Source organism: Xenopus tropicalis, chromosome 8 (genome assembly GCF_000004195.4).
Source record: "Xenopus tropicalis strain Nigerian chromosome 8, UCB_Xtro_10.0, whole genome shotgun sequence".
NCBI classification, from domain to species: domain Eukaryota; kingdom Metazoa; phylum Chordata; class Amphibia; order Anura; family Pipidae; genus Xenopus; species Xenopus tropicalis.
In genome coordinates, this window is record NC_030684.2 from 74,311,291 (window position 1) to 74,324,360 (window position 13,070).

The 13,070-nt window shown below is 47.7% G+C and overlaps 1 protein-coding gene across 3 annotated transcripts in view; it reads right to left on the reverse strand.

Moving 5' to 3' along the window:
* prrc2a (proline rich coiled-coil 2A) overlaps positions 1–13,070 on the reverse strand; it is a 66,646-nt gene that overhangs the window by 28,914 nt on the left and 24,662 nt on the right. For all 3 annotated transcript variants that reach the window (XM_002941303.3, XM_004916926.2, XM_012968963.2), the window contains exons 15-18: positions 11,992–12,193; positions 9,865–11,808; positions 9,579–9,781; positions 1,173–1,276 (exon numbers count right to left, since the gene is read on the reverse strand). In XM_002941303.3, coding sequence (XP_002941349.3) covers positions 1,173–1,276; positions 9,579–9,781; positions 9,865–11,808; positions 11,992–12,193 — 2,453 coding nt within the window. The remainder of the gene's footprint in view (positions 1–1,172; positions 1,277–9,578; positions 9,782–9,864; positions 11,809–11,991; positions 12,194–13,070) is intronic.

The following is a 13,070-nucleotide window of genomic DNA, read 5'->3' on the forward strand; positions in this document are numbered from 1 at the left end:
TGCCAGTGTCTCCTGGAGGAACAAAAAGGGGTACCGGTCCCTGTGAGCCCGTGCTGCCTGGGGAGCCTGAATCAGGAAGAGAAGGAGCCAGCAATCAGGATGGAGAGCGGTGATCACGATGGAGAGCGGTGAGCCGAGTGATCCGGTGCTGCCTGTAAAAGCGCGCGAAAGGAAGGCGCGAAGAAGAGACTTCGGCAGGGGCGCGTGACGTCATCCGGCTGTGCAGAAGGTGGAACGCAAACGGTGGAACGCAGGCGGTTCGGAAGTCCCAGGGGAGCCAGAGAGGTAGCGGAGGTTATAGAAAGTAACGGTGGCAGGCTGGCAGAATTAGGTAAGGCTGGAGAACGCAGCAGGGCTGACAGTATGGCTGGGAGGCACAGATAGTACTGGGAGCAGACCAAGCCGGGGGAAGGAGTAAGGCAGGCAAGCATAGGCAGCACTGTTAGCTATGCAGGCTTAATGGCACTAGGGGAGCTGGGCAGCTTCTGCACTCTGTAGTCAGAGGCAGGGAATCTGCAAGGCCGGTAGCAAGAGCTTACGTGAAGGGGGCCCCAGCGTCCTGTTTTTCCCACGTAGGGGGAAGCCTGGATAGAGGGGCTCCTGTTGGAGACCTCTAGGACAACCCCTGTTGCCAGATTGGATCTGGCCGATTAAATAAGGACTGTGAGTAGTAGATGATCCTGTCTCCTTGTGGGACACTAGAAAAAAACTGGTGAAGGCAGGAAGTGCAAGGGGGTATAGCAGCAGGGAGGAGGGGTTAGGCCTCTTCTTCCTATTCTAGTGTCCTGCCTCCTGCTGGTACCTACTATACCCCATGGTCCCTGTGTCCCACAGACGACTGCTAGAGAAAAGAAATTTAGAGAGAACAGCGGAATACTGTGTCTGAGAGGGGAACAAAATTATCCACATGCATGAGTTAGTGATTTAAGAAAGACTGCTTATTACCTACTGTGTTTCCTTAGTTAAAGTCAAACACTGGAAAAAATCTAAGAAACAGACTGTCCTTTATGTTCAGCAGGACAGAAGAAACTTGAAGATTTGATATAGAACCAGACTATGTATCCAGAAGGAGGTCTGAAGATAAACGAAGACAAATTTCTAATGTCTACACTGAACAAGGCCATCTAGAGAAATATATATTTCTGTATATTTGTAAAACAGCCATATCTCACCTCATGAGTGACGTCTTTGCTCCTGCGAAGGTGTGAATTTCGTTTTGGTAATGGTGTAGCTAAGGTTTCACTAAGAAGTTTACGGTGGCTGACAACAAAGGAGTCTGAAAGCATAAAAACAAATTTATTTAATATATTAAAAAGCAAAATCATGTGTAATAGAAATGTCCTCAATAAAAAAAACATCTTTGAAAAGACAATTTTTAAGATTTTTAAGAGATTTTAAGATTTACAGATGTACATATTTCCCCCCCCCCCAAATTTTCATATTCGAATAACACATTAATACTTATATAACAATGTATAGTTGAAACATACAGCACTGATACTGTAGTACTGCAGTACTGATACTTGTGTTTTGCAACATCATACATCCAATGATCAGAAGAGGTACTGAATTACAGGTGAGTATCCATGGTCAAACAAACAGTTGGCTATCAACACACTTTGTGCCCACAAAGACACACAACAAATCAATGTTTTAGAAGCCCATACCTCAATAAGTTTAGGTACACACCTAAACTTATTGAGGAATGGGCTCCTAAAAATTATGATGTTGAATTCCTACAAATAATCTGTTTTAGCTCAATATGGCTATATATTCCACCTTCTACCTGTTCAATTGGGTGTATCCCTTTTCAACATTAGTTCAATAAATAGGGTTTGTGCTGAACATACTTTGCTTACTGTTTTAATTATGAAATATTTATGGCTTTTGGTAGTTCTTGTATTTAACAGGATAAAAAATTCAAACTCAAAGTAAGTCACATTACAAATAGGTTACAACAAATCACGAATTCACTTCTCTGCCATCTAATGCTATCCTCGTATGCAGTCACTAACAGGAAAGGTTTTCACAGGTAACTGCGTGCAGGGGTGGATTTCAGTCAGAATTATATAGGTGTTTTTGATGTTTAGCGCCACCAGAAACTTGACTGGGTTCATGGCTGCGATAAAAGATGAGACTATTTTGAAACGAGAAAAAACTTGAGATGAACCGTTTTAGATCCAAGACCGGAGTCTTTTTTAGAGACAATGAAGAGGTTGAAATAGAAACCCTGGAATATGCTCACCAGCAGAACCAGGGGTTTGACTTGAATATCATGAAAGAATAAAATGTGAATCTCAAAAAATGAAAGCAGTAGAAAGTTAATATGGAAAATTAAAAAATCATTTATTAGGATATGAAATTGGTGGGCTAATGCGTTTCATACCTATTGGGAGACTTATCAGAACCTATGGGTAACTGTCCCCAATAGGCACAAAACATGTTAAGACACCAGTTTTACGTCTTAATAAATTATTTTTTAATTTTCAATATTTACTTGCTACTCCTTTTACTTTTTGAGATTCTCATACTACATTTGCTAGTGAAAGGAGGTTTTAGCAAATTTACTTTTGTTATGTAACAAGTCTGCTAAAGTAAAAAAAAAACATCCATCGTGATTATTGTCATTTTTAAAATACAGTAGGAAAATATTTTAGCAGTATAAATTGTGCTTTTTTTGAGAAAATGACTAAGCAGGGTTTTTTAAAACCAATAAAAGAATAGTTATGACACAAATAAATAAAAAAAAATATATTTTTTTACATTTATTGTTTGTAACAGTTCACTCAGCGCCTACAAAAAAGGAGATTTTGTGACTACTCACAGTTAAATCCTTTTCTCTTAGGACGTCTGTGGGACACAGGGACCATGGGGTATAGTATCTACCAGCAGGAGGCAGGACACTAGAGAGGAAGAAGAGGAAGAAGCCCCTCCTCCCTGGTACTATACCCCCTTTCACTTCCTTAGTGAGCCAGTTTTGTCAAGCATATAACAGATTAACAGAATAACTGAATAACTTTAAACTTTAGCAGAATAACCCTTCCAGAAGGACCGCTTCCGGGGGGGAAGCCCTGTGTCCCACAGACGTCCTAAGAGAAAAGGATTTAACGGTGAGTAGTCACAAAATCTCCTTTTCTCTTACAGGTGTCTGTGGGACACAGGGACCATGGGGACATACCAAAGCTGTCCCATTAAAAGAGGGTGGGAGAAGCGAATTCAGGCAACTGCAGCTTGCAGTACCTTTCTCCCGAAGTGGACGTCAGATGCCGCAAATACCTCAAATCTGTAAAATTTGGTAAAGGAATGAATGGATGACCATGTAGCAGCCCTGCAGACTTGTTCGGCTGAGGCCCTGTTCCTAAAGGCCCAGGAGGTGCTGATTCCCCGAGTAGAGTGAGCTCTGATGTGGAGAGGTGGCGACTTTCCCCTGGCAATGTATGCTCTGCGAATGGCTTCTCTAATCCAACGGGACAAGGTGGCCTTAGAGGCCGGGGAGCCCTTCTGGGGGCCGGAGGGCAAGATGAAGAGGGACGAGGACTGACGAATGTCCTTAGTCCGGTTCAGATAGAATTTTAGCGCCCTGACCGGATCCAACGCATGTAAGGCCACTTCCCTGGGGGAAGATGGCTGAGGGCAAAAGGACGGGATGGTGATGTCCTGGTTGATGTGGAAGGAGGTACCAACCTTAGGAACGAAGGAGGGCACAGTTCTGAGCACTGCTCGATCGGAGTGGAAAACGAGGTAGGGCTGAAGGTGTGATAGGGCCGAGATCTCAGACACTCTGCGTGCCGAGGAAATAGCCAGCAGAAAAACAGTTTTCCAGGTGAGCCACATTAGGGGAATAGTGGCCAGGGGCTCGAAGGGCGGGCCCTGCAGGACGGTGAGGACCAGGTTGAGGTCCCAAGGGGGAATGGGGTCACGGAAGGGAGGGTGAAGCCTCAGGACTCCCTGAAGGAAGGTGGCTACGTCTGGTATGATGGCTAGGCGGCGTTGAAAAAGGACCGAAAGGGCCGATATCTGGGACTTAAGAGATCCCAGTGAGAGACCCTTGGAGAGCCCCGACTGCAGGAAGGACAACAGTCGGGGAAGGGAAAAGACCTGAAAGGGGTGACCCCCAACGTCACACCAGGCCTTGAAGGTCCTCCAGACACGGTGGTAGGTCTTGGAGGAGATAGGCCTCCGGGCAGCCACCATGGTGCGAATGACGTCTGGAGAGAACCCTTTGCGCTGAAGCACTAGGGTCTCAATAGCCAGGCCGTCAAACTCAGGAAGGTCGGGTCTGGGTGGCGAATGGGGCCCTGAGTCAGAAGGTCGGGATCCTGTGGGAGACGCCAGGGATCTGCCCTGCTGAGGATGACCAGATCGGAGAACCAGGCTCTTTTTGGCCAGAAGGGAGCCACTAGAATCACTGGCCCGGAACCGGCCTTGATCTTCCTGATGACTCTGGGTAGAAGAGGGAGAGGAGGGAAGATGTAGGCGAGGGGGAAGTCCCAGTCGGCCGTGAGGGCGTCCGCTGCTAAGGCTAGGGGATCTCTGCACCTGGCCATGAATTGGGGAACCTTCCTGTTCAGGCGGGAGGCCATGAGGTCCACGGTTGGGAGACCCCATCGTGCGACGATGCCCTGAAAGATTCTTGGGCTTAGGGCCCATTCTCCTGGGTCGAGTTGTTGACGGCTGAGGTAGTCGGCCTGCCAGTTGTCGAGGCCGGGGATGTAAACCGCTGTCAAACGGGACTCGTGGGTCTCGGCCCAGGTCAAGATAAGGCTGACCTCCTTGAGGGCCTGACGACTTCGAGTTCCGCCCTGGTGATTCAGATAGGCGACTGTAGTCGCGTTGTCGGATTGTACCTTGATGGCCTGGCCCTTTAGGAGATGCTGCCAATGTAGCAGCGCTAGGCGGACTGCCCTGATCTCCAGGATGTTGATGGGGAGAAGGGCTTCGGTTCTCGACCAGGTCCCCTGGGCCGAAAGGCGGTCCAGAACTGCTCCCCAGCCCGTGAGGCTGGCGTCCGTAGTCAGGAGGCGCCAGTGTGGTTCCAGAAGAGGGCGTCCCTTGGCCAGATGGGATGAGATGAGCCACCATGTCAGGGAGGCCTGTGTCTTGGGAAGAATCCGGAACCGTTGGGACAGGCTGGAGCGGGTCCACTGATCCAGGATGTTCCACTGTAGGTCGCGCAGGTGAAACTGCGCGAAGGGCACGGCCTCTATGGAGGACACCATGGATCCTAGCACCTGCATCGCAAATCGGATGGAAGGAGATGGGGATTGGATCAACCGGCGCGTCAAGTCCTGGATTCTGGAGATCTTCTCCGGAGGAAGGAACACTCGCTGTTGTGCTGTATCGAAGATCATGCCCAGGAAGGGCATTCGACGGGAGGGAGTGAGTCGCGACTTCTCCAGGTTGATCTTCCAGCCCAGAGAGGTCAGGGTTGAAGTGACCAGATTCAGCTGAGATGTTGCTGTAGAGGGGGATGGCGCCTTGAGGAGGAGGTCGTCCAGGTAAGGGGTGATGGAAACCCCCTGCGACCTGAGGGAGGCCGCCGCCGCCGCCATGATCTTGGTGAATATGCGAGGTGCTGAAGTGAGCCCGAATGGGAGAGCTGTGAACTGATAGTGGAGATTCTTGACGGCAAATCTTAAGTATCTCCAATGGGGAGGGAAAATGGGGACGTGAAGGTAGGCGTCCTTTATGTCCAAAGCCACTAGGTACTCGTTGTGGCCCATGGCTGCAATTACCGACCTGAGCGATTCCATCTTGAAACGGGAGAAGCGAAGGTGGGTATTGAGTTGCTTGAGGTCTAAGATTGGCCGAAAGGAACCGTCTCGTTTTGGAACGAGAAAGAGGTTGGAGTAAAAACCCCGGAACCTCTCTCCCGGAGGGACTGGCGTGATCACTTCTTCGTCCAAAAGGCCTTGGACAATGGAGAGGAAGGCGGACTGTCTGAGAGAGTCCTGGGAGAGTCGGGACATGAAAAACCTGCTGGGTGGCGCGGAGAAAAACTCGAGGCGATAGCCTGAAGACACTACCCTGTGCACCCACGGGTCGGAAGTGAGTCGGAGCCAGGCCTCGTGAAAGAAACGAAGTCTGCCTCCTACGGGCGGCGGACTTACCCTGTGGGGGTAGTCATGCGGAAGGCTTGTCGGCAGGCTTGGCTTGGGGGCGCCTGCCCTGCCAGGAGTACCTGGAACGAGGCGGAAACTTAGGTTTTCCTGAGGGATTCTGGAATCTTTCTCCTGAGGCCGTAGAATCTCTGGAGGAGGTGAACTTGGAGCCCCTGGAACGAAAAAAGCGGCCTCTCCGAAAGGAAGGGCGATTTTTTGACTGTGGGAGGAATGTGCTCTTCCCTCCCGTAGCCTGGCTGATGATTTTGTCGAGCTCCGGCCCGAAAAGGAGTTTGCCTTTAAAGGGAAGAGTTGTGAGCGATTTCTTGGAGGACATATCGGCTGACCAAAGTTTGAGCCAAAGCGAGCGGCGAGCCGCTACCGCAAGAGCCGAAGTACGGCTGATGGCCTGAACAGAGTCTAGAGAGGCTTCGCAGAGAAATTCGTTAGCATCGCGAATCTTAGATGCTAAGAGGGAGAGTTCCTGTCTGGAGGCGCCGGAGGCGAGGCCCTCCATAAGGGAATCAGACCAGGTCTGGACGGCCCGGGAAACCCAGGCGGAGGCCAGAACCGGCCGGAGGCTCTCCCCTGCGGAAGAGAATGTGGCCCTGAGGAACCCCTCCATCTTCTTGTCCATCGGATCCTTAAAGGAGGAGGAGTCCGGGACGGGAAGGGCCGTGTTTTTGGATAGACGGGATACCGGGGCGTCCACCGACGGAGGAGTCGCCCATTTCTCCAGAGCATCCTGTGGAAATGGATAAGAGCGTTGAAAACGCCGAGAGGTCTGAAAACGTCTTTCAGGGTGGTCCCACTCTGACTGGATGATGGAATCCAGTTGGTCGTGGGAAGGAAAAACGGAAGAGGTCTTCTTCTGGCGCTTGAAAAGGGAGGAGGAAGCCTCTAGAGTAGATTCCGGAGTCTTGAGGTCAAGACAGGATATAACTGAGGAAATAAGGGAATCAATGGCCTCAGTCGAGGATTTAGCTATGTCGTCCGGCTCGTCCGGGCCGTCAGAGGAGATTTCTCCCTCACTTAGGGAATGATCTTCCCAAGTGGCTGAGGCATGCAGGGACTCAGAGTCACTGTAGTCTTCCAGACGGAGTGCTGCTTGCCGCTTGAGAGATCTGGAGGGTTGTGGATCCTCCCTATCCAGTCTGTCTAGTAGCTTATCGAGACAGGCCGCCAATTTGGGGATGCCTGAGGAGAGCTGAGCCGCCCAGAGGGGAGGGTCCTGGTTGGAAGAGGAGGCCTGCGCCTGAGCATCCAGTGCCGGAGTGGAAGTAGGGTCCCCCCCTGCTATATCTGTGGAGGGGGGAGGAGGCACGACCGGAGCCTGGGAAGAAGTCTCAGCCGGAAGCTTGGAGCATGAGGAACAAAGAGGTTCCTTTCTGCCAGATGGGAGACGTTTGCAGCATCTGGCGCATGCTAGATATTTTACTTTTGAGGAGCTAGACGCCCCCCTGGAAAAGGGGCCTTCTGGAATGCCCTCTGCCATGACAGAAAAAACAACAGCAGTGCAGTTTCTAACAAACAATAGCAGGTATTAAGCAAAAAAGACAGAGGACTTTAATGCAATAGGCAATGCAATGGAGTAAGGATTTTCACTTTTTTTTTTTTTTTTTTTTTTTAAAATAAACAAGTGCTCTTAAATATCAGAAGGGGAGAATGAGTATATAATCCCGGTTGAGAAATAACTCTCACAGTGCCCAACAAGTTTTTAATACAAAAAACATGTAAAGGTAGTCCTGTCACAAACACCCTCCCAGCCACAGTTCCAGCCCTGCTCTGCCCATTCCTAATGTCCCCCTAGTAGTGCCCCTGCCTGCTAGAAATACCGTCCCTGTGTCCAGGAAGAAGAGGCTCCTGTGGGGAAGCGCTGAAGACCCGACCGATCAGGATGGAGAGCGGAGAGGAATGGCGCGAAACTCTGAGAGGCGCGAGTAGAAGGCGCGCACAAGATGGCGCCGAATGGTGACGTCACTGGAACGCATGGGCGCAATGGAACGCAAGGAGGAAAAAATGATGGTAGCGTTCAGGTAAGGGAAGCGCCGGCTACAGGAGCAGACAGGGCAGGCTGTAGAGGGAACTGAAGGCAGACAGGCGGGCTGGAGAGAGCGCTGGCTGGGAGCAGACAGGGACTAACCTGAGCACATGGAGGGGAGCACCGGACAGCTTCTGCACTGAAGGTATAGGCAGGAAACTCTGTGTGGCCCGCTCCATAGGAGTCTTATTGGCCCCGGTACTTGGGTCCCACGTAGGGGGAAGCCTGTGGAGGGAGCTCCGAAGAGGCCCTATAGGACAACCCCTGGTGCCAGAGTCTCTGGCTGTAGATTTCAGAGGGAGCTGTAGATCCTGTCTCCTGAGGACACTAGAAAAAACTGGCTCACTAAGGAAGTGAAAGGGGGTATAGTACCAGGGAGGAGGGGCTTCTTCCTCTTCTTCCTCTCTAGTGTCCTGCCTCCTGCTGGTAGATACTATACCCCATGGTCCCTGTGTCCCACAGACACCTGTAAGAGAAAAAACCCTATGTATTGACAACTTGCTGTGTGCATTTCGGGAAAGGGGTGAAGGAGCTCTGAATAAAGGCCAAGCCAATAAAGGGATACGGTCACAGGGAAATGTATTTTCTTTCAGAATGCATCAGTCAACAGTGCTCCTAAGCATATTTCATCTCACGGAGCACTTACCGGACAGTGCTCCTAAGGCAGAATCATCTACCAAAACTTGTTTTTTTTTCAGAAAACAAAGCAAACAATGTGTTTTATATTTTATTGAGTTCAAGCTACTGTCTTCCACATCCATAAACCCTCAGGGCTCTGATAAGCTATGACCACACTGCAAGATGGAGTGAAGGCCCTCCCACAGCAGTTTGTCAGGGCTACCTAACAACATATAAATGATAACACATAACAAGATAACAGTTCAACCAGGAACGCTCCTGATGAAATCAGCTGCCATTAAAGTCAACAGGATGCACACTGGCAGTTTTGACCATTTCTTCCAGAATAAAACATTATATTGAAAAAACTGCTGTGTGCCATTAATCTCAGGGCTTATTTATCAGTGTGTGAATTTGAGTTTGTTTTTCTAAATAGAATAAATGTGCTTATTGAATAGTCACTTATTTTTTAATAAGGAAAATAGTTAGAATAAAAAACTTGAATATCTTGAATTTTTTGCATTTACGAGCTCTAAAAATTAGAAAAATTCAAGTTTGAGAATAAGTCTTCTATCGAAATTTGCAAGCTTTTACATGGCAAATTTTTACATTCATCTTTTAGGGTTTTTTTGCACTTAATAAACACCAGACATTCAAGTTTTCGAACCATTACTCGTATTCGAGTTTTTTAAGCGCAAAAATTTTTGAACCGAGAAGAAAAACCACCCCCTTAGTAAATATGGCAGGACAACTCCCCAAAACAATGGGAGATGGAAGGCTACAGTGAATATTACTAAAATTTTACTGATTTCTCTTACCTGCAGCTGGTTGAACATGTCCAGTAGATGGATCCAGGTTATGGTTGGTTCGTTTGCTATGCCTCTGACCAAGTTCACTGAGTGCCTGCTGGATTCCCACTGGGTTATGTATCACGTGATCTACACGGTATACTACATTAGTCGTGGGTGTTGACTGTGGAAGAGGTAAGGAGGCAGAAGTACGGTCTTCATTTGACCTACCCCTGAAGGACAAAGAAATGCACTGCAATGTAAGATGCTTATTACAGATTTTTATATAGTTAAATATTGCATAAAGGTAACTCACCCTTTGTTGCGAGGTGATGGCCAACTTCTCTTGTCTCCACTCCTACCAGTACCGCCTCCCCTGTTAGTTCTTTGGCCAGACTGGTGCATGGGCCTACGATTTTGTCTTTCCATGACTGGTCTCTGGCTGGAGAAGCTTCTTTTTGACAAATCTCTTTTCTGGTCTTTTGTAACATTTACAGAAAGTGCTGATTCACCACCATTTTGGACTGGCATCTCACCCCTTTCCTTCTTTTCTGTAAAGTCACTGCTTTCTGATGCAGTTTCCCATTCCTCATTTGCCTGGTCTGAATTAGCATTGCAAGGTTCTGGGGACTTAAGTCCTCTGCGAGGAACAACACGTTCCTCTTCATTTTGTATGGATCTTTGGGGCAGTTCCTGTGCTACTAATATTTGTTGAGATGGAGTCTGTGGTCCCGCAGCATTTCCTGCTCTTGCTGCATTTTCCCTTTCCTGTTTCAACCTCCGAAACCGTGGTGGCTTATCTTGTTGCTGGGATCTACCATGGTGACGCCTCCTTCTTGGTGGCTGTTGCGGACGCTCCTCTGTAGTTATAGATGGAATTGCTGTAAAAGCCACTTTCTCATTTTTCCTTTCTGGTTTATGTGACTGTGGTGCTGCCTGAGATGGAGGAAGCAGAGGCTGAGGAGGCTGATATTTAGGATGTGGACTAAAGGTTACCATGGATGTCCCACCTCTTCCTCTTCTGGAGGGCACCCCTCTTGGGGTGAATGTACGTCCTCTGCCAGAGTCTTTTCCCTTTTCGGGTGGACGCTGACTAACTGAATTAGAAGATTCTTTTTGCTGCTGCTGGGATTGCCCACTTTTGGGCACCTCCTTTTCAGAAACAGCAGGCTCTGTCTCACTTCCTGTCTCAGATCCCCTTTGCCGCCTTCTTTTGGGCACCTCCTCATACTCAGAGCCCTCACTTCTTGTTTCACTAGTATTGCGTTCACGACCATCTGTACGTCCAGAAGACTTACCCTCTGGATATCCATCTTCTCGATAGAAAGGGCTTTCCTTTCTATAGCCCCCACGAAACTCGCGACTTCTCCCTCTCCCACCCCGACTTCGGCCACTATATGCTCCACGGAATCCTCGCCCTCTGGAAAAATACTCTCCTCTTCCACGGCCACGTCCAGCTGGAACCAAAGCTACTGATTCTCTAGCAGGAGGTATGGTGCCAGCAATTTCTTTCCTCCTCCTTAATGGGGATCCCACGGTTTCCTCAGCCTCCCTTTCAGAATGATTAACCTGTTTATTTTTCTGTGTCTCTGATGCAGCAAGAGGTACAGGACTCATCTTATTCTCTTGGGTAACAGTTTCCTCTCTCCTAACTCCTCTTTTAATAGGTCCTGCCCTACGTTGTGCAGATGTCTGAGCCTGTGATCCCACTGTAGCTGCAGTTTCCTCTTGCCTCCTACTTCCCCCTACTCCAGGTCTAGGACCCCATCGCGTCTCTGTTTTGGATTCCCGACGAGAAGGTGGCCTATGGTAATCCGGCCTGTTAGAATGCAAGTTTCTTTCATGCTTTGGTTCATCCTTGCTAATTTCTTTTTTCTCCTCCTTGTGACGCATACCGGTTATCTCCTCTTTAGTAGGGGCATCTGACAAAGGAGGAGCGGCAGCAGCCTCTCTTTTTAATATGACAGTCTCATCATTCCCTCTGCGAGCCTGTGATGAAGGGGCCGATGGAGAGGAGAGAGGAGTGGTCGATGAGTCTGGATGTCTTTGTTCACTAGACAGAGGAGAAGGGGTTGGTGAAGCTTTATGGTTGTGCAGATGGTGCCAGGTATGTTGTTCGTCTGTAGAATAATGGTGCCCAACATGTGGCTGCTGAGCAGCAGCAGCAGCAGAATTTTCTGGATATGCATTAAAGTTGCCCGAATAAGAGGGCGGCTGAAGATTCTGGGAAGCAACAGCGCGAGCAGGAGGTGTGTCGCTTCTATGCAAAGAACATTAAAATTGGGGGAAAAAAAAGATTAATTCAAAAATTGCAAATTCACAAACAACACCAATATTGCTAAAGGATATGAACTGTAATCACAGAAGCAGTATACACCTTTAACACAATAGCTGTATACAAAATCTAAAAAACAAATGAAGTTGAAGCTTTATTTCTTTTTACCTTATTTCCCTGTCATTATCCTCTATATTTTGTCGCATAGGAGACATCAGAGGCCTCGCCTCAGGAGCATTAAACATTTCACCTCCCCATAAATGTTTAGGGTCTGTAGGTGGCGTTGTCCGCTCCCTCATAAGTGGAGGATGACGCTCATAACCATCTGATCCAGAGCCGCCACTGTCTGATCGCTCTCGTGTCATCAGCCCTAACAATAAAAAAAAAAAATAAAGGAATTGAGCAAAATTATTTGCCAGGCATGGATTCGCTGTGAATTTCTGTGTTTCACTATTGGTGGCTTTTTCTATTGACCATTTTTTTTTACGCGCATCATTTTTGCAGTTTGAAATTTTTTCACTGTTTCATACATTTTTTGACGAAGCAAAACGGGACAGATTGCTAGTTGCTAACATAGTACCAGTTTGTCAGCAATGTAAATTGGGTGTTTCTGACTGCTACTGTAATCAAGTAAAAAACAGCAGTGGATTGAAGTGGACTTTAATAAAAGTCTCTTTAAAAGTTAGACTATTGCCAGCCTATTAGAAAGAAAACTTTGGATAACTCCTGCTGATTAGCAAGGGTTTACAACTGTGTGGTGGACGCACCATACACATATGCTGGCTGTATTGCATTTATGGTGTACTAAAAGTTGGACCTTGTGTTCTGCGGGTTTCTCTCCAAGTAATCCTCCTATACTGACCTTTCAAGATGATTTACAAAACTTTTTTTTTTTTTTTTTTTTTTACAGTTTACACTATATTTCCCCCCTAAATAAATGGGCATTTATCAGCTAAAAGATGCAATGATAGTGTTTTAATGTATTGTCTTATTCAATATTATCACTACATCTACACACTCACTGTGTCCATAGCCTCACTGCCAGTTAGCGCTCCCATAGGGGAAACCTCTAATCTCAATTTCCAAACCCAAAGGCTCCTCAGATACAATGCAAAGGATATTCTCTAAGGAGTACCTATGATGCAAACCCTCTGTTTCTTTGCACTAAACAATTATTTTATGCTTGTCAGATCTGAAACCCCACATGATTCTATCAATACAGAAAAGCATTTAAAGCAGCATTTAAG